This window comes from Chanos chanos, chromosome 3 (assembly GCF_902362185.1).
Source record: "Chanos chanos chromosome 3, fChaCha1.1, whole genome shotgun sequence".
Taxonomy (NCBI): domain Eukaryota; kingdom Metazoa; phylum Chordata; class Actinopteri; order Gonorynchiformes; family Chanidae; genus Chanos; species Chanos chanos.
The window spans coordinates 43,571,086-43,596,755 of NC_044497.1; the positions used below are offsets into that span (position 1 = coordinate 43,571,086).

At 40.8% G+C, this 25,670-nt stretch overlaps 3 protein-coding genes across 3 annotated transcripts; 1 reads left to right on the top strand and 2 right to left on the bottom strand.

Annotated features, from left to right (window-relative positions):
• Nucleotides 1–658: 658 nt before the first annotated feature.
• Nucleotides 659–8,464, bottom strand: ccni (cyclin I). Its single transcript, XM_030769980.1, has 7 exons — nt 8,237–8,464; nt 7,433–7,589; nt 5,865–5,999; nt 4,021–4,095; nt 3,258–3,398; nt 2,813–3,043; nt 659–1,727 (listed from the first exon to the last, which is right to left on the bottom strand). Exons 2-7 carry the CDS (start codon nt 7,544–7,546, stop codon nt 1,254–1,256), a joined length of 1,170 nt encoding a protein of 389 aa, XP_030625840.1. The 5' UTR covers nt 7,547–7,589; nt 8,237–8,464; the 3' UTR covers nt 659–1,253.
• Nucleotides 8,465–9,465: 1,001 nt separating this feature from the next.
• ccng2 (cyclin G2) lies at nt 9,466–14,043 on the top strand. The gene is made up of 8 exons (XM_030769981.1): nt 9,466–9,525; nt 10,341–10,484; nt 10,726–10,863; nt 11,145–11,395; nt 11,757–11,835; nt 11,925–12,023; nt 12,216–12,418; nt 13,236–14,043. Exons 2-8 carry the CDS (start codon nt 10,380–10,382, stop codon nt 13,360–13,362), a joined length of 1,002 nt encoding a protein of 333 aa, XP_030625841.1. The 5' UTR covers nt 9,466–9,525; nt 10,341–10,379; the 3' UTR covers nt 13,363–14,043.
• On the bottom strand, nt 12,303–25,616 carry taf1c (TATA-box binding protein associated factor, RNA polymerase I subunit C). The gene is given in 16 exon segments (XM_030767915.1): nt 12,303–12,434; nt 15,679–16,321; nt 16,324–17,094; nt 17,370–17,507; nt 17,671–17,848; nt 19,673–19,798; nt 20,704–20,839; nt 21,010–21,081; nt 21,745–21,862; nt 22,077–22,205; nt 23,133–23,380; nt 23,613–23,668; nt 24,401–24,487; nt 24,832–24,884; nt 25,058–25,163; nt 25,476–25,616. Coding segments are annotated over 15 exon segments (2,976 nt in total). The 5' UTR covers nt 25,611–25,616; the 3' UTR covers nt 12,303–12,434; nt 15,679–15,698.
• Nucleotides 25,617–25,670: the final 54 nt, after the last annotated feature.

Genomic DNA, 25,670 nt, shown 5'->3' on the forward strand with positions numbered 1-25,670 from the left:
ATGCATCCACATGCTGCAGTCACACTGTGTGTTTTATGGGTCCTAAGCAAGGAATTAGTCGTGTGTAGGACCAGCTCATATTGTGAAATCATACAGCCATAAGAAAGAGACCTGATTAATGTAGCTCCAGACACCTGCTTTATTTCGGGTTTGTGTGTTATTCAGCAGCACAGACAGATATCATAATGCCCAGAGCAAGAGAGAGACAGTTTTAAGCAAGAGCACAGTGCATCACCAATGAACAGCAAAGGAATGGTGAAAGACTGAAGCTTTTTTTTTTCTTCATACAACTCTTTTGTTATTTTTTTGTCCCGTTTCTATAGCACGGTTGTATTTTACCATTTTTATTTTGAACAATCTACGAACTTTATCCTCACTACAAGTGACCATATTTAATCAAATGCAAATCCTTCTGACAGATGCAAAATTAATGCTTTAACACGGTATGTGATAGGGTCAACTTCACCTATCTAACTGTCACACATCTGTAACAGTCACACATCACAATACACAAAGATCAGGCCATGAGTAGTGAGTGATCGGATTGGGTGGGCGGGAGGGAGGGAGGGAGGGAGGTGAGGTTAATTCATATATATATGTGTGTGTGTGTGTGTGTGTGTGTGTATATATATATATATACACACACACACACACACACACACATATATATATACACATACATATATGCATGTATAAAAGAGTGAACTAAATTTTAGAGACACAAAAAAAAATACTGATTCTTTTTCAATTCTACTTCGCTCGTCTTTAACAAACCAGGTAATTCACACCATACATACATATTTATATAGCTTCTGACAATCCACACACTGTTCTTTAAAAGCATAGTTTGTTAGTTTTGTTTTGGAAACACAAACATGAAGCTGTGTGATGTGACAGAGAAACAGGAAGAAAGAGGAAAAACATGAAACTAAGAGAAAGTGAAAGGGGAACACATATAAATGAGACAAACATCCACATCAACACGGATCAGAGTATTACCACAAAAGTGCTATGAAAGTTATCCTACATCTTTTTTTTTTTTTTTGGAGGGACATTTTTATAGACACATTTTATATTTTTTTTTTACTCCTTTTCCTTTTGAAAGAATGGTTATGAAATAGCAGAATACGCAAATATACATATATTTTTTGTATATTTTTGGGGTCCCTCTCTTGCTCTGGGGGTTTCTGATACAATCTGAAGCTGCGGTTTTTTGCTTCTTCAGCACAAATAAAGAAGTGGAACTCGGGTTACTAGGAGACGCTGACAGGCTGTAAGGGGGGGCAAGGGGATGAGCTGCCCTCCTGATGTGTGACCAGGGTGCTGCAGCTCAAAACCTGCCCTCCTCCATCCACAGGAACCAACAGTGCCCCCTCCTGGCCGATCTCTTCATTGTAGAGGCGTTTGATCCCATCGAAGAAGTCATCCACCTCCATCTGCTCCACCTTGCGTTTGGTGGAAGACTTAACCCGTGGCTGATGGTCGAGGGTCGTCGAGGTGGGGTCGACAGTTGCAGGGGAGGGGTCCCAGGGGCAGCTGGAGGCCTGATCTGATGCATTCAGGAGAGGGGAAGGGTGCCAGGGTGGTACCCTTCCCCTGTCCTGAGCTGCCAGATTTTGAGGGGAGGAATGGTAGATGTACACAGTGTTGGGAGGCAGGGAAGCCTGGTGAGTGGATAGGCAACGTGCCACCAGCTCTCTACAGTTTACCAGCTCAGAAGTGTCAATCTGAGGGAGAAAGAGAAAGAGAGAGAGAGAGAGAGAGAGAGAGAGAGAGAGAGAGAGAAAGGCAAGAGGGAATGTAAAAAGTGAACAACTCTGAAAAAAGGTAGCATTTTAAGAGTATACAGTCATAAACGTCAAACACTTTTCATGTAAAAACTTTTTAAAAATGAATCTTTGAAAAGAACCCTTTATAGCAACTTATGACTGGCCTTGCAGTATTTCATTCAAATTCACAGTCTTACCATGTACCTTTTATCATAATGATGCATAGAAATCAAATGTGAAAGCAAATGGTGTTATGATAAAGTCATATTTTTTGGATCATTTCACATGCAAATGTACATAAATAGTTGTTTCTCTAATTCAGTAACTCACTACTTATGGTATGCGAACTTAGGATGTCCTGAGATTTCATTTTAAGTTCTGAACCTGTGTTTCAGGTATAGATTTGAAACAGAACTTGGCCTCTTCAATACAATTCAATACAAATTACAATACAAAACTCTCATTTGCAGTGAAATGATTAATCTTTCAAATCTAGTGTCTCATGCAGCCCAAATGCTTTTCCTTTTTCATAAATGATAGATCAATGTCTAACTGGAGGCCATATATTTCTGTACTACTTAATAATGACCAGTCTTTGCACTTCATGAGATCCATGCCTCTGCATAGCAGAGATGTCATAATTTCTTTGATATTCGAAACATGATGTTGTCTATGTCCCATGAACAAAGAGATCATGTTATTTGCTTTCCTTTTGAGAAATGGCTGGGACAGGCTATAAGATCAAAATGCTGAATGAATGCATTGCCACAGGCACTGGTAATTGCTATGTGGAAGCAGTCAGACACTATTCCTGTTGTACCAACCACAATTACAACAAAACTATTTAACTTCAAATTTCAAGGTGTTTTCCAGTATGTTTACTTTTTTCCTTCTAACTTCCAGTTGTTTCCGTGACTGGGCAATTACTTAATTAATTTCAGGTCCTTCATAGTCATGTGGGGACCCAGTATCACATCAGTCAAACTATATGGTACAGTGCTTCAGTCAAATAAGCATGAATGACTAATGCAATAACTTGTTACCTGGGCTTTGTGGAGTAGGTGTGCAGCGAGCTCCAGCCAATCAGAGCAGAGTTTCTCTAGCTCTAGAGTGAGTAGAGAGAGTGCTATGACAGAACCCCTCATACGGATCAGCTCACTGTTGCATATACACCGCTGCAGCTGCTGGGTCACCACACATAGGTGCTGTGAGCGACTCATCCCAAACACATCTCCTGATACGTCAGACTTACCACACATCACCAAAGCATGGAACTAAGAGAGAGAGAAAGAAAGAAAGAAAGAAAGAAAGAAAGAAAGAAAGAAAGAAAGAAAACGTATTGAGCTAACATCATCAGCTTATGTACCTATAGAAATAAATACAACCAAAATGCTGTGTGTGCATACTTGTTTACAGTCCTGTGCTCTGTGCATGTGTGTGTGTGTAATGATGTGAAGTAAGTCCAGTGCTGTGTGCATGTGTACTCACAATGTGAAGAAAGTCTAGCGCAGTAGCTGTTAGTAAGTCCCAGTTAAGTTTGTCCAAAATTATTCTTTCCATCCGCAAGATCTCAGACGGAGAGCAGCCACACTTACTCCTGCTGGCCAGTTCCCTCAGGGAGGGGATCCGCTACAGAGCAAGGAGGGACAAGAGATGAGGAGAGGTTTTTTTCTTTTTCTCATTTTAAACGAAATTTTCATAGATAACTCAAAATGTGGCGATAAGTTTTATTCAAAATGAGGTGCCAGTTGGTCTGACTGAAAATGGATTTTTAAAATGTAACTTGTCCATTTATGAATTTTACAGTTATTGGCATAAAACATAGTTTTATTCCCACTGACTGGATGCTTAAATCAGCATTTGAACAAAGATTCCAAGAGCAACAACTACATACACTGCCACATTAACCAGCCTGAAACCAGCTCCTAATGTGTCAGCTTGCTTACTGACTTATTTCAGAACTCTTTCACAAACAGCTTTTGCATACAGAGAACTGCAGCACAGAGTGCTGTACAGGCAGACCCTGAGTCACTGGCTACAGCATTAGAGGGGAAATTAGATCTACACACGCAATTGGCTTCAGTCAGCTAAATGCAAATTTGTCTGAAAGAATAATGGAGGATTATACTGGCAAACCATTAGACAATTACTTGTCATTTTTCAATAATAATAAACTTGACACAGTGGAGGAAGATGGACACACAGGGCTAAGTCTTCAACTCTAAGTGTGATACTGATGTGTTTGTCTCACCTCATCCTCCTCGTTGGTTTTAGCAGCCAGGAAGAAACAAGTGATGGCAATGCAGCGCAGGTACTTCGGACGGGCCTGAAAGAAGAGAGCAGGAGAGAGAGCAGAGGAGAGAGGGAGAAAGCAGGGGAGAGAGGGAGAGATGAGAGAGCAGAGGAGAGAGGGAGAAAGCAGGGGAGAGAGGGAGAGATGAGAGAGCAGAGGAGAGAGGGAGAGAGCAGAGGAGAGAGGGAGAAAGCAGGGGAGAGAGGGAGAAAGCAGGGGAGAGAGGGAGAGAGGAGAGAGAAAGCAGAGGAGAGAGGGAGAGATGAGAGAGCAGAGGAGAGAGGGAGAAAGCAGGGGAGAGAGGGAGAAAGCAGGGGAGAGAGGGAGAGAGGAGAGAACAGAGGAGAGAGCAGGGGAGAGAGGGAGAGAGAGAGCAGAGAAGGAGAAAGCAGGGGAGAGAGGGAGAGAGGAGAGAGAAAGCAGGGGAGAGAGGGAGAGATGAGAGAGCAGAGGAGAGAGGGAGAAAGCAGGGGAGAGAGGGAGAGAGGGAGAAAGCAGGGGAGAGAGGGAGAGAGGAGAGAACAGAGGAGAGAGCAGGGGAGAGAGGGAGAGAGAGAGCAGAGGAGATAGGGAAAGAGGTGACAGCAGGGGAGAGAGGGAGAGAGGAGAGAGCAGAGAAGACAGGGAAAGAGGTGACAGCCAGGGAGAGAGGGAGAGAGGAGAGAGGGAGAGAGGGAAATGTTGATTATCTTAACATACTGAATGAAGTTTAACATAACTACGTCACATCAGTTATATCAATTAATCCATCCAGAAAATTAAAACAAATTAATGTTGTGTCCTGAGGCACTGCAACAAATAAATATTTGATGTAAATAAATCTGTCTAGTACTCATAGTCTTATCCTCCATTCTCTCTTGGAGGAGACAAAATATAAATACCACACAAAGAAGTGGTATTTACCACAAAGAGATTCAGACAACCTCTGTTCAATTCTTGATTTTTTCCTGGGAAGAGACAAAGTGTTTGTCAGAAGGTCAAACCCCTATGACAAGCTTCCTGTGTTTAGTTTTGTTACCATATTGTCTGAGCTCAGTATTTCTAAAAAATCCAAAGGTACACAGAAAGAATACATACAAAGAATCAAATTCTCGCTAAATCTTATGTCTCCAACGTTTCTACATGTTTATTGTCACCGAGATGAGAGGACTTTCAAAAGTACAGTTGTGAAAATTTCACAGTTTTTTTAAGGCTCTCAGGTTAAAGGTACAGACCTCTGGATCAATACAAAGTCTGCTGTTATGTAATGTCAAGACAACTCAGCAAACACGGTTCATGTTTAACAGCTGAGAGGAGGTTTACATTGCTCTAAGCCTGTGACAATACACATAAATCTACTAGTTCAACACTTGACCCAAATACTGGATCTATTTCAGAAACGACTGTGTGGAGTTAAGTCAGAGCTTTTTTAAAACTCCTGAAAGTGTCTTTCAGTCCCATGACAAGGCAATAGCGGATGTGTGTAATTTGTGATGTCAGTCCCATGACAAGGCAGTAGTGGATGTGTGTAATTTGTGATGTCAGTCCCATGACAAAGGCAAGGGGGAAAAAGAGGTCTAAAGACTGAGTGTAATTTTTACAGAAGGTAGGAGTATACCTTTACTTATGTTACAGGCATATTCACAGCAGCGGGCAGACCTTCACAAATGCCAAAATTACAATAACATGGAACAAGAGCTTATCAGGACTACAATGGTCCTTGAATGCGCTGCACATACTAGCACTGAACTTCAAAAGACACAAAGGGTGAGGAGCGTTCAGCTTTTTAAAGATTAGGACAGTCAAAAAATCCACAGGCATACCTTTACAGAAGCTAAAAAGCGGTCCAGGATGTTGACGGCCAGGAAGAGGGATTCTGGATAGAGCTTGAGGTCAGAGTGCAGGAGGGTGAGCCACTGTACGGCCTCATCACGCTGAGCAGGGGTGATATCTGTATCCTGTAATAACACCACTATGATCTTCTCATATAGCAGATCAGAGAAAAGTCTTAACTACGCAAAGTAAAACCCACACAAACCAATGTCAACATTACTAAATAAACACTGTTTTCAATAGACAGTCGTACAGTGTTAAAGGCTGACAAAGGTAAACTCATTAGTTCACACCATACGCTAAGAATTACATTTTGAGGTCAGCATTCCTTAATTTTGACTCTGACTTGAAAATTGTATTTTTCAATTTAATCATGTAAGGTTATGAAGGATCATATTACACAACAACACGCACATACTGTATGTACACACGGTATGGTATAACAGAGTTAGATTTATTAAGAATTTTGGCAAGCAAGAACTAAGAAACAGACACATCCAACACAATGAACTACTGAAGCTCTAAACTTAGAAACAATGAGTAGCAAAAAACAGGACAGGTATTTTGGCACAGGCAAGTTTTCCTTGTGGAGCATTAGCCTATCATCAAAAACACATTGATCACTGACTTTGTAGGCATCATCAAAAACAGCAACAGCATTTAAGACACCAGCATGCATTTGGTATTTCATGTTTCCTTTGCTCTGCTGCTTATGCTGACTTTTCTGTGAAATCCTCACTCTGCTGAGTGAACAGAGTCAGGCAGATTTACCGTGACCATGCATGTCAGCTGAGAAGATGGCACAACCCGCTCTTCTCCTCAGAGCATACAAGCAGATATTCTGCATTTAAGCCTCATTTCCCCTGATGCAGCTGTCACATGATACATCATGCCAGCACCTCACACACTGATTACTGAACCAATACAGTCCAGTAACCAGTCAGGAGAACAGCAGAGAGGTGAGAAAACAGGAATTTTTGACATTTGATTTTATTTGTTTAGCTGTTGCTTTCATCCAGAACGATCAACAATTATTTTTCTTTCCATCTATCAGGGCTGGTAAACCTCTTGACACAATCTTAATGTGCCTAACTCATAGAAATATTGGCACAAAGCTGTCATACTTAGGAACTGAACCCACATCCACCTGGTTACTTTGCTGGCTCCCTTTATCACTCATATGCAACTATACAAACCCAATTCCAGTATTCTGAGAGAACAAATTGTCCTTACTTCCTCTAATTTGCAGGCACTGAGGGTCTTTAAGATTTGATCAATGTGACTGCATTGTGACAGAATAATGTTGTCTGGTTGCTTTCTCCACCTGAGTTCAAGTCTGTGTAGGCTGAATCCTATCTTGGATTTAAACAGCCTACTCATTTTCATTTTCTACTGTGAGAGAATGTCATTTTTAAACTTGGGTATCACAGATACTGGCATGCAAAACCCTCCTCCAGAGAGTGGTTTGGAGCAAACACAGGCTGGTGACAAGACTAACACATGAACCTTTCATCTCTCAGTGAACAAGAGGGGTGACAAGATCAGTCAATTTTCTTACCTGACTGGCTGGCTTTTTTGGCACGTAGACCTTCCACATTTTGGCTTCCCTAGAAACTGCACTCTCCAAGAGAGAAGACAGTTTCTGGCTCTCCAAGGGTTCGGCAAATTTCATCACGACCCCTGGATGTGCCTACCTCCCAACTGGATACAGCTACCTGTGAATGTCAAAAACCACAATACCAAATAACATCAGGGTTTGAGCACACCATCACCGTTGTAAAACATAACTTGTGCTATATCTGTATTGACTCAAAGGAATGTTAAGACACACATACGTTACAGAGCATACTCCTCTGCACCTATGTGAATAGAGACTGTCCTTCTGTTTGCGAAACTGACACATTCCTAGCCATGACACAATACACTGGACTGTGGAGTAAATACGGTTCACTGGATTAACTGATTTGAACGCAACTGTTTCGTTTTCAATATTCGCGACTTCATTTAGATTGGATTTTCATTAGGTAATAGAACTCTATAGGTGTGTGACTACCCAGAGTGTCTGTGTTACAGTATTTTTGTTCAGCTGACTGGCGTACAAACAAAATACAACCAACTGACACAGCTAACAGTCACAATAATGTTAAAAAATAAAAGGTCATGTTCATTTCAACTTAGCTAGCTCGTCTGTGCTAATGTTAGCTATTTGCTAACTTCAAGGGCTGCTATAGTTGTCCAAGTGAAGCCAGGTAACTCGCTGGTGCCTTACGAAATTTTAAATTGGTTCACTAAGGTTTACTGTAGTAATATCGTAGTCGATTACGTTGATAAGGGTTTATTGAAGAAAAGAAAGTGACATTACCTCCCCTGCAAAGCTGTGGGAATCGCAGTTTGACTTGGAAATCATCCGGTCCATTAAACTGAAGCAAAACAAAAGGGCAGATCGGATTTGGACATTTCTTTAGGCTTCCATCTTGGCCTCCATTTTCCGTTTAATTTGGGGGGATTAAAAGAAGGGATCCTTCCAAATTGATATTAAAATAAAACGGTCGGAATATAGACAGATACGTCTACTTCCGAGGAGGGGACAGAAAAGGGAAGGACAACTGTTCCGCCCACCGTCATATGGCATATCGAACTTAGTCCCTGACCTTTGTGTAATACCGTTTATTTTTGAGGGAGGAGCGAGATGTACAGAACTTCCACTATTCTGAAACTATGGTAAATGCTGTCATACTACCTAAATAAGGAAGCACAAACACGCACAAATGGTAAAATGTAGTCACAAGCGGACTATTTTCCATGGCGAACGAACTCTTCATATGCATGACGTAATGCGCATCTCTTCGCTGTGCTGAGATTACTTCGCCCCTGCCCTGAATTAGGGGGGAAACATTTTTGGGGTTTGTTTGAGCCTGAACAGTCTATTCTGCTTGTAGTCAGTATATGAAGTGTTAATTCAATAATGCTGTGTAATATTCATCCACTGACTGGGGCTAGGGCTGTACGACACTAGAGTCAGAACTAGCAGACTGAAAGTGGGTTCAATAGAACACCAAAGCTGACTGCAATCCTTCTCTGATGTGTTTTAATGATTTGTAGACGTAAAAATGTAGTACATAAATATAAATAAATAAAGATTAGTGTAAAACACTATTATCAACGCCTAGGGCTACTTTAACATAACCACCCATTTTCATATCCAACCAATAAAAATTAGAAGACACACACACGTTTTATTCAGCCAACGAACGATGGACATGTAAACCAGTAACCAATGGGAGGCGCGTATTTTGGGCGGACTATTTGAAAGCTAAAAATTAAGAGGATGTGATTGGTCCGTTGGATTGTCAGTAGAATAAAACAGCTCTTCTTCAAATTGGTCTTTTACGTCTGTTTTAACACATATAACTTAAATATGGTTATCCTGTAAGGCATATCTTTAAGAGCTTCACGTAAAAGTTGATGAATACAGTTATTTCTGATCCTTGTGACTTCCTAAGAAAGCTGTCCAAGTCCTACGTGCCCAGTTGCATTCCTCTGACGTATTGCTATGGGCGTGGAAACGATCAACATCAACAAAAAGAATCCGATAAGGAAACAAACAGAGACGAAGCTCTGGTCTTGGAAAATGTCCTTTTAGCATTTCAGGTAATCGCTTAAAATTTATATTCTCGTTGACATCAATTTTTAGACAAATTCTAAGGCTAACTGCGTAATGTTAACAAGCTGTACTGCTTGTTGAGCTTTGCCGTATTTTTGCTGTTAGGGAATTGTGAACGATAGGCAACGGTTCAATTAACTAAAATGGGTATGTCACAGTCGAGCTCAATGTTTTGACACACTATGAATCTTTATGGTTAATAATTGAGTTTAGCGCTAAAAGCACTTTACGAAGCTAAAATTTGAATGGTCAGAAGCAACCAAATGTAAAAGCTGAAGGTAACAAACATTGACCTAGCCTAAGAATAGCGAACCTACAGAGCGTTAATAATCAAATGTAACGTTATTGTATGGTAATATAATATTCTTGCGTTATGCTACCATCGTAAACTGGCTTCAAAATTAGTTTAATAATTGTTAATGTATGTTATTGCTGATCCTTTAGTAAAATTAATCAGAAGCAGAAAGCCAAGAAGAAACAATCGACCCCTCCCCCGACGTCGACGATTTGACATTTTTCCTTTTTGTTGAATTAGCACTAGACGTTGTGTTCATATCGATTTTTGTGATTTCGTTCGGTTGTCGGGTGAATCTTAGTTTGGACATGATGTATAAAACAGCAAACAACTATCACTTCGAAAATGGTTTGTTTGTTTTATGTAGTGTAGAAGGCGTTAACCGATGAAATCTGACACCGAATCCCAGCTGAGCAGGGGGCTGGCTAAGCCTTGACCCTTCGACTGGCTGAAACCAAACTAGGGCGCACAAACGTTTACTAACATTACTCTATGATTCTTCCAAAGGTTTTGGATTGGATTTCTGAAACTAGATCGACTATAGATATGGAGGCCTTCAAACTTATGAAGGAGCTGAAGACGAATGTCGAACAAGAGATTAATTACCTTCCAAAGGAAACGGGGCTCATCTTGATAGAATCCGCGGAAGAGGTGAGTTAACCTACTTTTACAAATTCTTTCGGCGAAGGTGATCTATTCTCAAGACTGTCGACTTAATTATTTATTTTCTACTTTGGCCAGTACTTGTAATTTTAGACCACTTTAGGTAAAATTATTGTAAGCTGTGAAAGAATCGAATGGTTTAAATAGATGTTATATATATAGTGGAAAGTACCACTTTAATTACACCCCCTTTTTTGGTAATACATATGTCTTTTGAATGTTCCTCTAGAATGGCAGAGGAATCTCAGCAAAATGTCGAGATGCCAAAGTGGAGGACCTCTGGAGCCTGACCAGCTTCTTTGGTTACAGCACACAGGCCTTTGTGTTGGCGGTGAATCTGCTGGACAGATTCCTTGCTATGATGAAGGTAAACAATACTGTACAGTTAGGGGGTTTTAGAAATTATTTAAGGTATTTCTAGTTCTTCGTTTCAAAATAGTCTGACCCAAACAGGAGAGTCATGTTGAGTTAATACAGGACAATCATTTATCATTTTCCAAGTGAAGCAGTTGGGTCAGTTTAATGCACATACAATGATTAACAGTACAGATTACTGTCACAAGGACAGTAACTTTTGAACGAATGTCTGGAGTAAATTCTTCTACTGACTGCCATCCGTTACATAATGTTCTATATTTATCTCTCCAGGTTCAGCCCAAACACTTGGCCTGTATTAGCATTGGCTGTCTCCATATCGCTGCCAAAACGGTTGAGGAAGAGTGCGATGTTTCTTCCTCTCACGAACTGATTCGCATCAGTCAATGCAAGTTCACTGTGTCAGACCTCAGTCGAATGGAGAAAATTATCTCAGAGAAACTCAACTTCCAGTTCAAATCCGTCACAGCCTTAACCTTCCTGCACTTATACCATGCAATCGCACTTTCACATACCTCAAACAGGTGAGCACCCGCCCCTAAACTCTACTGTCACTAACTGAGCTTATGGGGAAAATACGCTTTTGGGGGGCTATAAGACATTTAATAGTCAGGAGGTGTATTTGGGGCTTCTGACTGTATGTAGGTCATTAGCATTTTAAAACAGACATGTTGGAAATACCAGTTTATCAGCTGACTGAAGGTTACACTGAACTTCCAAGATAAGATTTTTGTCTCGTCAAAACGGTGACATGTCACATATTCATTATTTGTAAGTGATATATCCCACGAATTTAAGCCTTTGCAACTAAACAGCTGTCTGGGTATGTTCACCTATTTTTGAATCAGTTATTATATGTGTATGTTTTGTTGTTTTTTTTCATAGGACTGAAGTCCTGAATCTAGATAAACTAGAAGTTCAGCTGAAAGCTTGCCTCTGTCGAATCGTCTTCTCCAAAGCGAAAGTGAGTACTGGCCAATTCTGGGGACTTGGGGGGAAAACCCACGAGGGAATTTATTGTGATGTCTCTCTCTCTCTCTTTCCTGTTTTCAGCCCTCTGTGCTGGCTTTAGCTCTCCTGATCCAAGAGATCGAGGCCTTGCAGTCTGTCGACATGCTAGAGATTGCACATCGCTTACAGAGACATTTAAAGGTAAACATTTATGGCCTGAATGTGGTCTTCCGCTGGGGGGAAAAAAAGACCGATGCCAACCTTCCTGGCGTGGGGGGGGGGGTATCCTTTTACACTTAGGTATTGGCCTCTCCAAAATGGCACTGACCAGTGACTTATGTAACCCCCCCTTGCCCAGAGCCTGGTGTCCAATGTTGCAACTTGCTCTTTCAGATTGCCGACGGTGACCTGTTCTACTGGAGGGAGTTGGTGGCCAAGTGTATGATGGACTACTCCTCCCCTGAATGTAGCAAACCAGACAACAAAAAGCTGGTCTGGATTGTGTCCCGGAGAACGGCTCAAAATTTGCACAGCAGCTACTATAGTGTCCCTGAGCTTCCCACCATCCCAGAAGCCCACTGGGACGAGAGTGAGAGGTAAATATGTCCTCATCTATAAAGAGAAAGAGAAAACAAAAGTTACATTTTGGCTTTATGTCATAAACAAAAAGAACAGCAGGTAGTAAAACAATGTGGAAAGGCAGCATTTATGAGATACTGAGAAGATACCGGTATGGCCCACGTACAGTTCAAAGAAAAAAACAGCTACGTTTTGGTTTTTTTTCCTACCCTCAGTCGGGGAATCTCGGGTCACTCCCATTTAAGTTATGTATACCATTTTCAGTCAAGGTTTCTTGTTTCAGTTCAGTAAACCGGTTGCCACAGATGCAAGTCTGTCGCAAGATTGGCTGACTTAACAGGATAGGTTGAAAACATAACACACGCTCACTCACACGTCAAACCCTCGCCTGCTTCGTCATTTTTGGGCCTAGCCCTTTTCTTTACACCCTTCCCTGTCTGTTGCTATCATGTTTCCAAATGGTTACGTGACTAATACGAGTCTCTGGTCACGTCTAAGCAACCTGAGTTCACCAAGCTATTACGCAGTTGTGTAATATTTCAGCCTCTCATAAAAGTCACCTCTGGGCCTGTTGCAGGCTCATATATATTGATGATAACAGAACATTTCAAAGAAGTGGTTGTACTTAACAGTGAAGAAAGCATAATGTTTTTCTGTTTTCTGTTGTCACTATCTATTATAGGGTGTACACATGCCTTAAGAATATCCAGACAGTGATTCAATCACACAGAGAACTCTTATGACGAATGTAGGGTGTGTAAGAGGGGGAGGGAGAGTGACGTGAACAAAGAAAGGTGTGTGACTGTGTTTTTCCGTGTTTGTTTTTGTTGACAGTGAGGACTCGAGTGAGGATCTGAGTTCGGGTGAGGAGAGTCTGAGCAGTTCACTGGGCAGTGATGCAGAGGGGCCCTACTTCCCCCCTTGCTTCTGCCGTCAACGCCAAAAACCACATACCTCCTAAACCTCCCAAAATATCTTCCAAAACAGCCTCTGAGACTCTTTCCTCACTTTCTACAACTTCACTTTTACTAGAATCCAAAATACTAACAGGATTTTAACAATTACTGTAGGGCCAATCCACATACTGTTTGATCCCCTTCTATCTTTCTTTAAGCGTTTTTGAAACTGAGTGGAAACATACACGTTTGCACAATACTGGCAGCTAAATTGACTCAGAGTTGATATAAAATGAAAAACAGTTTTGTAGCTGTAGAGTTTTCAGTAGTATGGTGCATGTTAGGATGTGTCACATTCCAGGCAATGAAACAGAACACATCTAACAGAGTTTTTTTTTTTTAAAACAAGGACTGTTGAACTCTGGGAAGCCACCCTAGGTCATATACAGTTTGCAGTTTTGTTCAACGGTTGTTATCAGTAGTTGACGTGGAGGACATGTTTGCCTGGAGATGTGCCGTTTTTCTCTCTCCAGGGTCATTTTGTCAACATAGAGATTTTCTGATTGTGTGCATGGGGTTCAGATACAGCTTGTTTTTAAATGACTATTCAACTGTTGTTAACTTTTTACTTTAGGGTAGATTTTTAAGTACCTCTAATGTTTGTTTTGTGTAAAAATAATGTATGTTGAAAATGAACACCACAAAAGTCTAAAAAAAATGCCATAAAATGTAAAAAAAAACCTGAATGTAAAAAAAAAATGTAAATTTGTATAATGTACAAAAAAAGGTACTTTGTAGATATTAATTTATTTATTTTTTGTTATAATTATGATACAACATTCGTATTAAAAATACTATTTTGAAACTGGACATGTGATTTTGATTTTATTTTTCTGACTCTGACAAAGTGGGACTGAAACTACCAGATAGTATTTTATCTCTTTGCAATGATAGTCTATGCTGTTAGATGTTGACTGACAGATCAACACAAATGAATTCAGTGGAGCAGAGGCAATCTTAATTACATATGAACATCAGTCTGAAAATCACACATTCAAAGATTCTGACTACTATGAGTCTAGGAACTGATGTAATTTCATAAAAGCCAAAAATCCTGTTGACTTTATTTCGCTATAAGATCACAATAGTCTCCTAAGCACCGTTTTACTCTCACCCCACAATGCCTTTTGTAGTTCGAATGGATGCCATTCACGACAGCAGTGTCTCGTGTCTATATTCATATCAAAATATTCATATCACAATTTCTAAAAAGGAAAAATGAGCTACAAATTCCTTTTGTTCTTCTACTACGGGGAAGTGAACATGTCACTACCTTGCTACCCAAATTACTCACTCACTCATTATCTAAGCCGCTTATCCTGATTAGGGTCGCACATCCTCCTCTTGTTGGCCCAGACTGATTAAATGAATGGACAGAATATTATATAAAAGCAATAGAAAACAAAAAGAATCTTTGAAATCGATGTCATCAAAAAACTAAAAACATTGGAAAACTGTTAATCTTATCAGGATGGTTGGACTGATTTTTAAATTCATTTATTTAATTAATTAAAGAGTACTGGACCAAATAATGGCTTCACCACATGAAAAAGGACCAAAAGTTTGGCTTTGCTGAGTCAAGAGATCACAAACACTGCAATGTTATTTACTATGACAAGGGGAAGGGAGCTGAAAGTCTTAAACAACTTCAACTAAAAACGAGAAGAAACCCAGTAAGAAATGGGGAACAGCAGCTGCAAGTTGGAGCTGACAGACAGAAAAGGACAGGCAAAATAGCTGAAAAAACAGCAGACAGAATTTTATGAAGGCTTACGATCAGTGACCCGGTCTGTGCTGGTATTTATGGTAGGGCTGCCGTTTGGAAACTGCTTGTAAACATGGTAAAAATGTCTACCTTGATACAAAGATCGCTATACATGGACCTTTGAGCAGTAAATAAAACAGTGGTCTGGTGACTGATCCTCTAGTCTTTTCCCTGTATCTAGCCTAGTTTTTACCTGGTGAAAGAATGCCTTCAACTCACATCACCTAAGAAACAATATCTACAACGATTCCATTACTTAAAACACATTATACTGTGATAGGAATTTTTGGGCACGTCAATCAGCCCTATAATACAGTGCACCCTAAAAACTACAGCGTTTATCAATAATGAAGTTCAGTCATGGTCGCTCAAGATCACCATTTTGCATGCCCTGACTGGCTCAAAAATGCCCTAATGGAGTTCACTGCCAAGTGCAGTAACCCAATACATAGAGCTTAGGCCATCCCTCTCACAGCAATAGCCAACAGAAAACACATGGACAAACTGAGCAAAAGAGGGAAGAAAAAAAAAAAAGAGACCAGGTAGCTTGACTTACCATTGTCATCCTTGCAGTCTTCAGAATCCCATGCGGGACCGTTTCTTCTTGGGCTGGGTGCTTAGCCTGGAAAGTCTCACCCCTGGGACTGTCTGGGAAAGTGAGGAGAAACTTTGAATAGAGGAAGCAACGCTAAGTTGTGAGAAGGTGCTCTCCTGGCCAGTATCCTGTGAGGGTTCTTGAGAGCCAAACAGAGAGCTGAGGTATTCTTGCTGTTGCCATATGGGCCTTTTCTGAGGAGTTGGTTTTAAACCAGCTGCCGTGGAAGGTGCCACGGAGTCTGTCTCTGTGGTTACGGTACGCTGTAAATCCCTCTCCGATTGAGAGTCCTTAGATATCTGTTGGTCATTTGTAGAAGCTTTTTCAGATTTCCTCTGTGGTGTTAGATTCGATACAGCCAGTCCCTCCGAAACCGGACTACCGTGTGGTAAATCCAGTTCAGAAAGTCCCTGATCCGGTGGGGCTGGAGAAACAGGACAGCTGTCAAAATCTGAACCAAGTTCCTGACTGGTGGCCGAAGACCACCCTGAGAGGTTGTCCTGATAGCTGATGGATGAGGTGAAGCTTCCAAAAAGCGAGACACGATTGCGCGCCCTGGCCTGCTTCTCCTGCCGGCGTTTCTTACGCAGGGCCTCAATCTTTTCTGGCGGTTCATGCCCAGTTTATCCTCCCACCAGCTTTTCCAGCCCCCTTCCCAAGACACGCTCAGTCTCTGGCTAACGTCGTCTAACCATGACGATAAGTCCACCTCATCTGGGATGGGGGTCACATCCAGACGGGGCAGATGTGTGACTGCATGGACCAACGTGTCCTTTCTTTCCGTAGTGGCTTTGAGGAATCCCCTTAATTCATGAAAACGGTCCACCTCCTGACTCAGGTTACCGCTCAGCAGGCCATGTGATCGTAAGATCCAGTGAGGTCGGCGGTCCTTCGGTATTATTTGAGTCACCTTGAAGAAGGATCTCAACCAATCTTCCCATTTTGGAAGCAGCTTCTTGCTGGTCTTCTCAGGGATTGCTGGTACGGTTGCGCAGTATGGGTTTGTCTCAGTAGACAGACCGGAAGATTCTAGATTGTTTGAACGTTCCTGAACACCACGGCTATCCCCCATTTCTGGTTCCACGTTGGATACATCTGAACGGTAGGGGTCATCAAGCTGGCTCAACGCTGCATGCCGACTTCTGCCCTCGTCAAAATCACCGTCAGACAACTTGGGGTCCTTCGAGGAGGTGGTATTGCACTTGTCTACGGTCTCAACTGAGTTCCCCACATCAGTCAGCACAGAGGCATGTTCTGGTATGTCGTCGCTGATGTTGGTCTGGTCTGAGTGCAGTCTGAGAGTTTGGTAGAATACATCTCCAGCCTCAGTGAGTTGGAACACATACAGGAAATCATCATTCTGAACAGCAGAGAGGCCTCCAAGAGAAAACATGACACAAGCTTAAACAGGTGAATAAAAAAAAAAAAAAAACCCACAGAGAAAAACACTGAACACATATTAAAACAATTTCCATTTATTAAATAATAAATAAATAAATTCAAAAGATTTTTCAGATTTACAAAAGATTTATTTAACAAACAGCAAGGTAATGGATATAACCAGGCAACGTTAAAAAGTGAGAACTTCCTCTTTACTTGAATCTGATTAAGACACTCTGTGTTAGAGTTCTGCACATTCAAAACAGCCATACCTGCAGCCGGGGACTGCAGCCTTTGCTGAACTCGATGTTGTCTGTGTGGGAGCAGAACTGGCAGCTGACGGAGAGATTCTCTTGGACTGCTAAGTTTTAAAGGAGAACTTCTAGACTGACATGCATGTTCTCTACCACCTGTACAAAAGAATTCAACACTGACAAATCAGAAACTTTATTTTAAACTTGTGGTGAGAACTAGCTGTTGGTTGAACTGAACTGAATGTCATGCACAATACACAACCTGACGCCCATAATTTTTATCAAAATAATAATAATTATGGCTAAAAAATTGTCTCACCAGAATACTGCAGCAGAATCATCTCCTGAGAGTTTTGAGCTCCCAGCAGAATTTTGCAGGTACTATCCCTAGATGCTCCTGATTGGACATTGACAAACATAGGCGGGGACTGCATCATGTGGTCCCACTTCAGCATGGGAACACAAGGCAAACGCTCATCCATGATGTAGGCAGAATACTGACAGAGAAAAAATGTTTTACTATTTAACAAAATAAACAATTCTGAGGAAAAATGAATATCACTCATGAATTTAATATTACTTTTAACCTTATTTGTCACAATACATCAACACTCTGTATACCCACTTAGCACTGCAGCCTGGCACAAGCACCATAAATTTGGTAACTAATTATCAGGTACAACGTGTGACAAAAAAGTCTTGGAGATTCAGTAGACTGGTGTTGACAAGCCCTGGGCTGGAAACATAAACACTAATAGTCTTTACTATGTCCTGTTTAATGAGGCCCTGAACATCTGTGAAAGATATGAATCTAAGCAAAACCAAGAAGGAGGCAAGTGATGACTGAACGATAAGTGAATGTATTTGTGGTAGGCCTGGGCCGTATTGCCTAAAATTTACATCACGGTATAATTTGAAGCACGGACGGTAATAGAAAAGATCAAAGTATATTCGTTTTTCTTCAAATTTCAATAGAAATGCTTCTGATGGGGTAAAGCACTGGTATGGCAACTACATGACAGCTATTACTGTACTCTTAACTGTATTCTTTCTGTTTTCCCTCAAGTAAGGTTTCAGCTACCGCACTCACACACACCTTGACAACCCCTCTGGTAATAAATGTTTTGTTTTTTTTATGTTGACCCAAAATCCAATCAACTTTAAGGGAACATTCGTGAGCACATTGTTGGGCAGTGAATGAATGTGTTAGGATTCTTGTGGTTCAATCATATTGGGCTCTTAGATGGTTTATTTTCTATGCCCTCAGTTCAGACAGGATAGATCCTGTTGGACCATTGGTAGATCAATCACCAAGATTTCAACAGCCATTTTCAAGGTGCTAAGAGTCAATGGCTTTATTCATACGGTCTTATCTGCTTTTAAAGCTTATCTCCCTAGCCTCACCACACTAATCATGTGAACATGGAGCAAACAGCATTAAAGAAATATAGACAACTTTTAACCTTGAGAGAACATGTAGCTCTTTAATGGGTTGTCTTAGTTCTGCTGTTTAGCAGACAGACAGATCACACTATGTGTTAAAGTACACTTTACCCTGATGATGGATTTTTATGGTTTTAAAATAAAGCCCCTTTCATACATGCACTGCAACCCTAAAATAATCGGGATTCTAACCGGAGGGGCTGTAGGTGTGAAAAAAAATGTCCGAATCAGTCGACTCGGATTCTAAATGGACTTTATTCTACCAGCCCCCTGGTACAAACTCCGTTTTCTTTTTGTTTGGGTCCATGTGTGAATGGAGCGGATTATACTCCGGAGTATGCACAGCAAGCAAGTGGGCGTGTTGATGCCGTTTCTAACATGCGACTGGTGCGAAGCCAGAAGAATACAAACATCCGAGGGTGAAGAAGAAGCGTCATTTTCATGAAGAAGCCAACGAAAATGTCTAACTGAAGAGACGATGAGATTCGGGAACTTCCGTTGGTAAGGGCCTACACCGAAATCGTCAGACAAAAGTCGGTAGCCTCGTCCACCTTTTTCAATATGTTGTAAACAAACTGCTGCGATTTTCGCAGAGTACTTTTTGCGTCATGACCTGCCTCCTGCACGCTCTACCCAGGAGCCGGAGCCGCCACACCCCCCCCCCCCCCCCCCCCCCCCCACCTAAACCAAACGGAGTATTTCGAGTGTGTGTGTGAACACGCCTGACTCGGACTATCTGCTGCTGTGTGCTGCATGTGCGAATGGGCAACTTCGGACATAACACGAACCTGATTCTGCCGTTATAGTCCGTAGTGCATTTGTGAAAACGGCTTAAGTTTCAGCTGAGTGTCTGTGAGGTGACTCAGGTGAACATGTACCTGAGTTGTGATGAGGTGATGGTGTTCATGAGCTTCACTCAGGTATTTGGTCAAGATAACTCTCTCCCCGCTCCGGCACTGTCCTGTCTTCCCAATACGGAATAGCGTATGATTGTAATCAGGACTCTAACGGAAACAGAGAGGAACAGGAATTACACAGGGAAATGGGAGACAAAAGCAAATAAACACTTTGCACTTACTTTACAATAAATTCAAAATGAAGTCCAAGTCCAAATCCCCTCTCAAAAAATTTAACTTTTTTTTTTTTTTTTAAGAGCCCAGAGACCATGGTTCAGTTCACAGTGTGAAACATAATTTTATACAAAGCATTTATCATAACACAGTCAAATAATTCCACATCATGCATTAAGACAACAGATTATCAGATTATCTGCAACATAGTAATGCATGCCCAATTAATTCCAAATTCACACCTCAATTACACATCAGTGCAAACAAGCAGTAGGAAACTAAGATACAATAAAAACTTATCCAAAGTAGATTAGGGAGTTAAGCCTGAGTTGGAGGTAACTTAATCAGTTTCAAAGAAAGTTGTAAATTCCATTTTGTCCTTTTTAATGAAAACTGACGGTGCGTGATTAATTTGCTGCTTAGAAAATAAAAATCCATGGTTTTGCTGAACTGTTACAACAGACCTCTGTTATAGTGTATTTCATGGGGACGTATGGAACATAACTGTTTGCAGCTCAACATATTGTTGTATTTTAAACTTTGGAAGACGGAGGTTTGCTTTCTTTTGGATTTTGGAAAGCTGTTTTTTTTGTGTGCCTGTTGTGTTGCAGGGCTTGTTTTAACTGAGGAATCAATCAGTTTAATGCTGGTACAGACCAAAAGCATGGACATATTTCATATGTATAATTAAAAAAAACAAAAAAACAAAAAACAATTTTTTTATTCAAACAATTGAAGACACAGCTGAAAATATGGCAGCATTATTTACTAATGACCATTTAAGTAAAGGGGGAGAAGCTTCAATTGACCATTTAAGTAAGGGTGTAGAAGGTTCTCACCCTAAAATCTGTCAGCTCTGCCCCTGTCCTGTCAGCATACACCATCACTCTGGGATGTGCCGAGAATTCACACCAGCGCCACGAGGACTTGGCATTGAAGTACAAGTTGGAGTCTTCCTCACGGACTTTCTGTAATCTAAGGAACAAACAACACAGAAAAAAACCCCAAAAAGTGTCAGAACACAAATTCAAGCTTTAAACGTTACTCAATGCTACTGCAGCACATGCTGTTCTTTCAACACTGATAAAAGAGGTACAGTCTGTATGTACAAAAACACAAGCAAAGATACAGAGAATCCCCCTCACCCTTTTCCCATACGCCACAGATGGGCAGCTCCACTCTCACTGGTCACGAGCAGCTCCCCCATTATATGAGGACTAAGAACATAAAACAATCTATTCAGAACAAAAACAAAGATTCTGAACATATCTTGCACAATGGGACGACTTGGTTGATCCAAATCTAATATCAGCTTTATATATTCAAATACATGGACAGAACAGTTTCTGCTTTTGGTTAAACTTCTTTGTTTCAGCGTACTAGGAATGGAACCAGCTGTTAGTTACCCTAGATTACATTATCCTAGGCGCACATGTGCACTTGTCATTTATCATAGATTGCGAAAAGAACTCTTAAAGCTCTTTGTGCTTTTTTTCTGTTGTTTTTTTTTTAAACAAGTTTGACAAGGCCATATCTCTGCCCTGTAGATGTAGGCCACTGAAGACCCTTGGGTACTCCCATTATAATCAAACATCACACTTTTGAATGTGGACAAACCCCCCCCCCCCCCAAAAAAACACAGAGTGAGTATGCAGGGCGTAAATACAGAGCAGAGCAAAGGAACCCAAGGCTATTATAATGGTCTAAGAGTTACAGTGTTGTGAAATTCTAAAACAGTTATAAATGGAGCTGCACTATGACTTTTTTGAGAGGTCACAGATCAATTTGAAGATAAACAAAGATATAAATCATAGTAATTGTTAAGACACAAAGAGCTGGTCCTTGGCTGCTAATCAGAAACAGAGGAGCAGCAATCCCACCTGACTGTGAGGCAGGTTGCAGTTTCTTTGGTCTGAATGACTTCCTTTGGTCTGGGCTTTCTTACATCTTCAACAATCCACACACTACAGAAATGATCTGAACGCACACCTACATGAGCTAGAGAGCGAGAGAAAGGACAGTTTCCCCAAGGTGGACACACAAGAGACCAAACACAGAGGATACATTGATAGAGACATAATCAGAGAGAGAGAGAGAGAGAGAGAGAGAGAGAGAGAGAGGGAAATGAGACATGGAGACCTTTTAGCACTATGCTAAAGAGAGACATCAACTGCTTCTTTAAAAACCAGTGAGGCCAAAAATGTCATCTCACCAGGTCCTTCAGTGAACCCCACGCTGATCTGCCTAACTGATCCATTCAGGGAATATGTCAGTGGTTCTCTGCTCAACTCCACTTTGGGAGCATCAGCTTCATCAAGCCCTAGTGCCACCCTGTGGAAATCTAGGGAAATACAGTTAAGGAACACAGCCTAATGCAAAGAAAAAAACGAAAAAAAAAACCTCACATGCCTCAAAACGCTCTGTAATTCCAAATGACTTAAAGAAACTCATCACTTAAAAAAGACCGTCTATTACATTACACATCTGTGATTCTCACACTTTTGAAGGAATCATTTTCCAAGACATTTAGCTGATAAAACCATACTGTTACACAAGCAAGCTCTGTCTCACACACCCACCTTCTGACACTCACACTGAATGTCTATGCAGCTTATTTCATACTAACGTGCATAAAACTCATTTGAAAGCCAACACTATACAGACAACATTTGTGTGATATTTGACGGATGCATGTAGAGTTGTTAGCCGTTTCTGTCATAGAGTAAGTGAGTGCTTATGGTAAGTCAAGAGAAAACTGCCTCTCAGATTACATTTTCTCTATTTTAAGTCTAGCCCTCTCTACAGAGATTCTCCTCTCATTTCTAATGGGCCATACACCTAATGCTTCTTCAAACAGAAAACAACAATTACCCTACTAATTCTAAATTAAACTTTTAATAAAAAAAGACTGGACAAGCTTTAAAAATTGGGCACTTTCTCTACTTCATTATTACTTTTATTATAGTTATCGTTACTATCGCTGTTATTACTGCTTTCAAATTTAAGTTTTAATAAGACTGGCACTTGGAAAAACAATAACGTGATTGATGAAATACTTTATAATGTTCCTGATTTGTCAGCAGTTAAGGGAACAGTTCACCAGGTTTTTTAATCTTCTCTCTGTTGTGTCCCTGTCTTACTGCACCACTTCAAACAAGCGTTCATTACATTCCACTGGCTGGGATTTAGCCAAGACTGAAAATGGTGAATTTTCCTTCCCTTTAAACTCTGCAGAACTTAAACTCCACTTTCGTAAAATGGAGGATACTGAGAGTGTCCAGCGCTGCTCCTCTGGGGTAGATGAGGCAGCCCTCTGGCCTGCTGCCCAAGTCTAACAGTGGTACATATACTATGGCGCCCCCTGTTGTCAACTCCTGAAACTGCTCTCTTTCCTTCTGAAAAGCCAGTTCCTCAAACACACAGTCAGCCAGCACAGCAGGAGGAATATCACACATCACATCCCCAAACATTCTGTAGTAGCGCCGCACTCTCTCTCTGCGATATGTGAATGGGCACCTGGGGGGGGAGGGGGGGGGGGGACATAAACAAACCAAAAAAACCAAATATTTTGAGATGCTTCATTTATTTACATTTTACACAAAAAGACATTACAAAATATGCTTTATTTTTTTCTTTTTAAATAGAGAGAGCATCTAACCGAACACAAACATGAGAAGATAGAAACTACTTAATAAAGTTGGCAGTCTTTTAGCTACTTTTTTAAAGTTAAGTTCAGAGGAATTCTTACCGGTTATAGTTCAAGATGCTCACAAAACTGTGCATCTGGTCCATTCGGACGCCCATCTGTGCATCACAAGGAGTAAAAAAGGCCCAAATGGTTCATTTTACTCTTAACAATTTCCGTGTTATGCCTTTCCACAGGCATGCCACACTGCAAATGAGCAATTCAACAATTTCATTCATAATACAATCAAATACAGTCCAAATGAAAACTGAGAGTTTACTATCATCATCGCTCCGGACGTCACCAGTCCAAAGTTACACAACTCAGTCACTCCACTCTTTGAGCGCAAAAGAGTGTGTTTGAGCTAAACAGATTCTGTACAGATCCTTTGACTGTGTACATACTATTCACACTTGGTGAAGAAAACAGTAGTCCTTGAAAACAATAATTTGATAACTGGCAAACATCTACTTAAGGTCGGAATCAGCCCAAATACAAAATCTACATAAGCCACTCATGTGTATGGCCTGTGTAGCTGTCAGGTCTTATGTTTTGTGCTCTGGTCGTACATGATAATTCACTTTTTAAATGAGATTTATCCAAATCCTGCTCCTAGATGCTCAGAGCAATGCACATTTAGCTCTCTCCCTGTTCTAACACACCTGAGACAGCTCATCTCCTAATTATCAAGACCTTAGAGGCTTACGGCCGATGAAAAGATGATAACAATAATAACCTCCACCGCAACACAATATGACGACATACTGTGATGAGGATTTTTTGTAATATTGCCCAATCCCAAAACCAAATATGCAAACATCTGTGTAAGGTCAACACTTGGTTTCACCAACCTTCTTTACAAAATTGAATTCCTCTCCCACAAGGCTGCTCATGGTGGAAAAGGCATCAACACAGTGATCTTGGTAAAAGTTCTGCATCTAATAAATAGAAAATACAGCAACTCACTGACAAACACAAAACATTAAAATAGAAAAGAAAATAATATTTTCTTGGTGACAGGCTAGAAATAGAAATTCAGACGTACTTAGTCATTCAAACATAGAAGCCACGTTACATCTGACATCCACTTTAAGAGTTTGCTAACTAAATTACAGACTGATTAAACATTTGTATTAAAACACTATAATGACAAACTGAGTACAATGTAAGCTAAAGTTGGTCATGTAGATATTTCAGCTGATATCTGCACTGTTTTATGATTAACAAAAGATGTGGACTTCCTGACTACTCCACTAAACAAGGACTAATAAATAGAATTTACCTGTTCTGGAAAGTCCAGTGGATTAGGGAGAGGACCAGAAGGAACATTGCCAGCTAAAGGAAAATAAAGGCGATTAAAAAAAAGCTTTACTGCCGAATTACTTACTCTAAGCCTCCACTATTCACACACACACATACAAAGCTCGTTTGAGTAAGGAAGACTAGTACCATTGCATTCGTTTTAGAGGAGTGAGAGAGAAAGAGTAATACATAACCAGAAAAGATACCTTCATTGGCGGACAATAGGGGCGTCATGATGGGCTCAACCGGTGCCCAACGCTCTCCCTGCATCTTATGCTGAGATTCGAACTGCAACTTGGACAGTTCAACATTCTGTGTGTGTGTGTGTGTGTGTGAGAGAGAGAGAGAGAGAGTGAGAGAAAGCGTGAGTGTGTGTGAGAGAGAGACAGAGAGAGAGATTACATCGTCTTAAAAGCATAAAGAGGAAAAGCTCAACGGCAAGAGTTTGAGAGAAAACACAATCCCTCCCATAATTTCCTCCTTCTTGGATTGAAATAATTAATTTTTTTGGCTACACACACGACAATCAATCACAGTAGGAAGCTTGTCGTTAATATAACGTGTCTAGTTTGTCATCTAATTTACCAGCTACAGCTAATTTACTAGCTAATGTCAAAGACTCACCTCACACGCCGCTGCACTGCTCTCCAGAACATGCTCGTAAATTCCCGAACTCCGACAGCCATGCCTCAGCTGCGATTCCGGTGGTCCGGGTAGATAGAAGTTGGGAAAAAGCTGACCAGGGAATTTATAATCCATGTCTGTCACTCCCTGTCTAACTAACCGAGTGTGTGTACATTCGGCCTAGATTAATTTAAC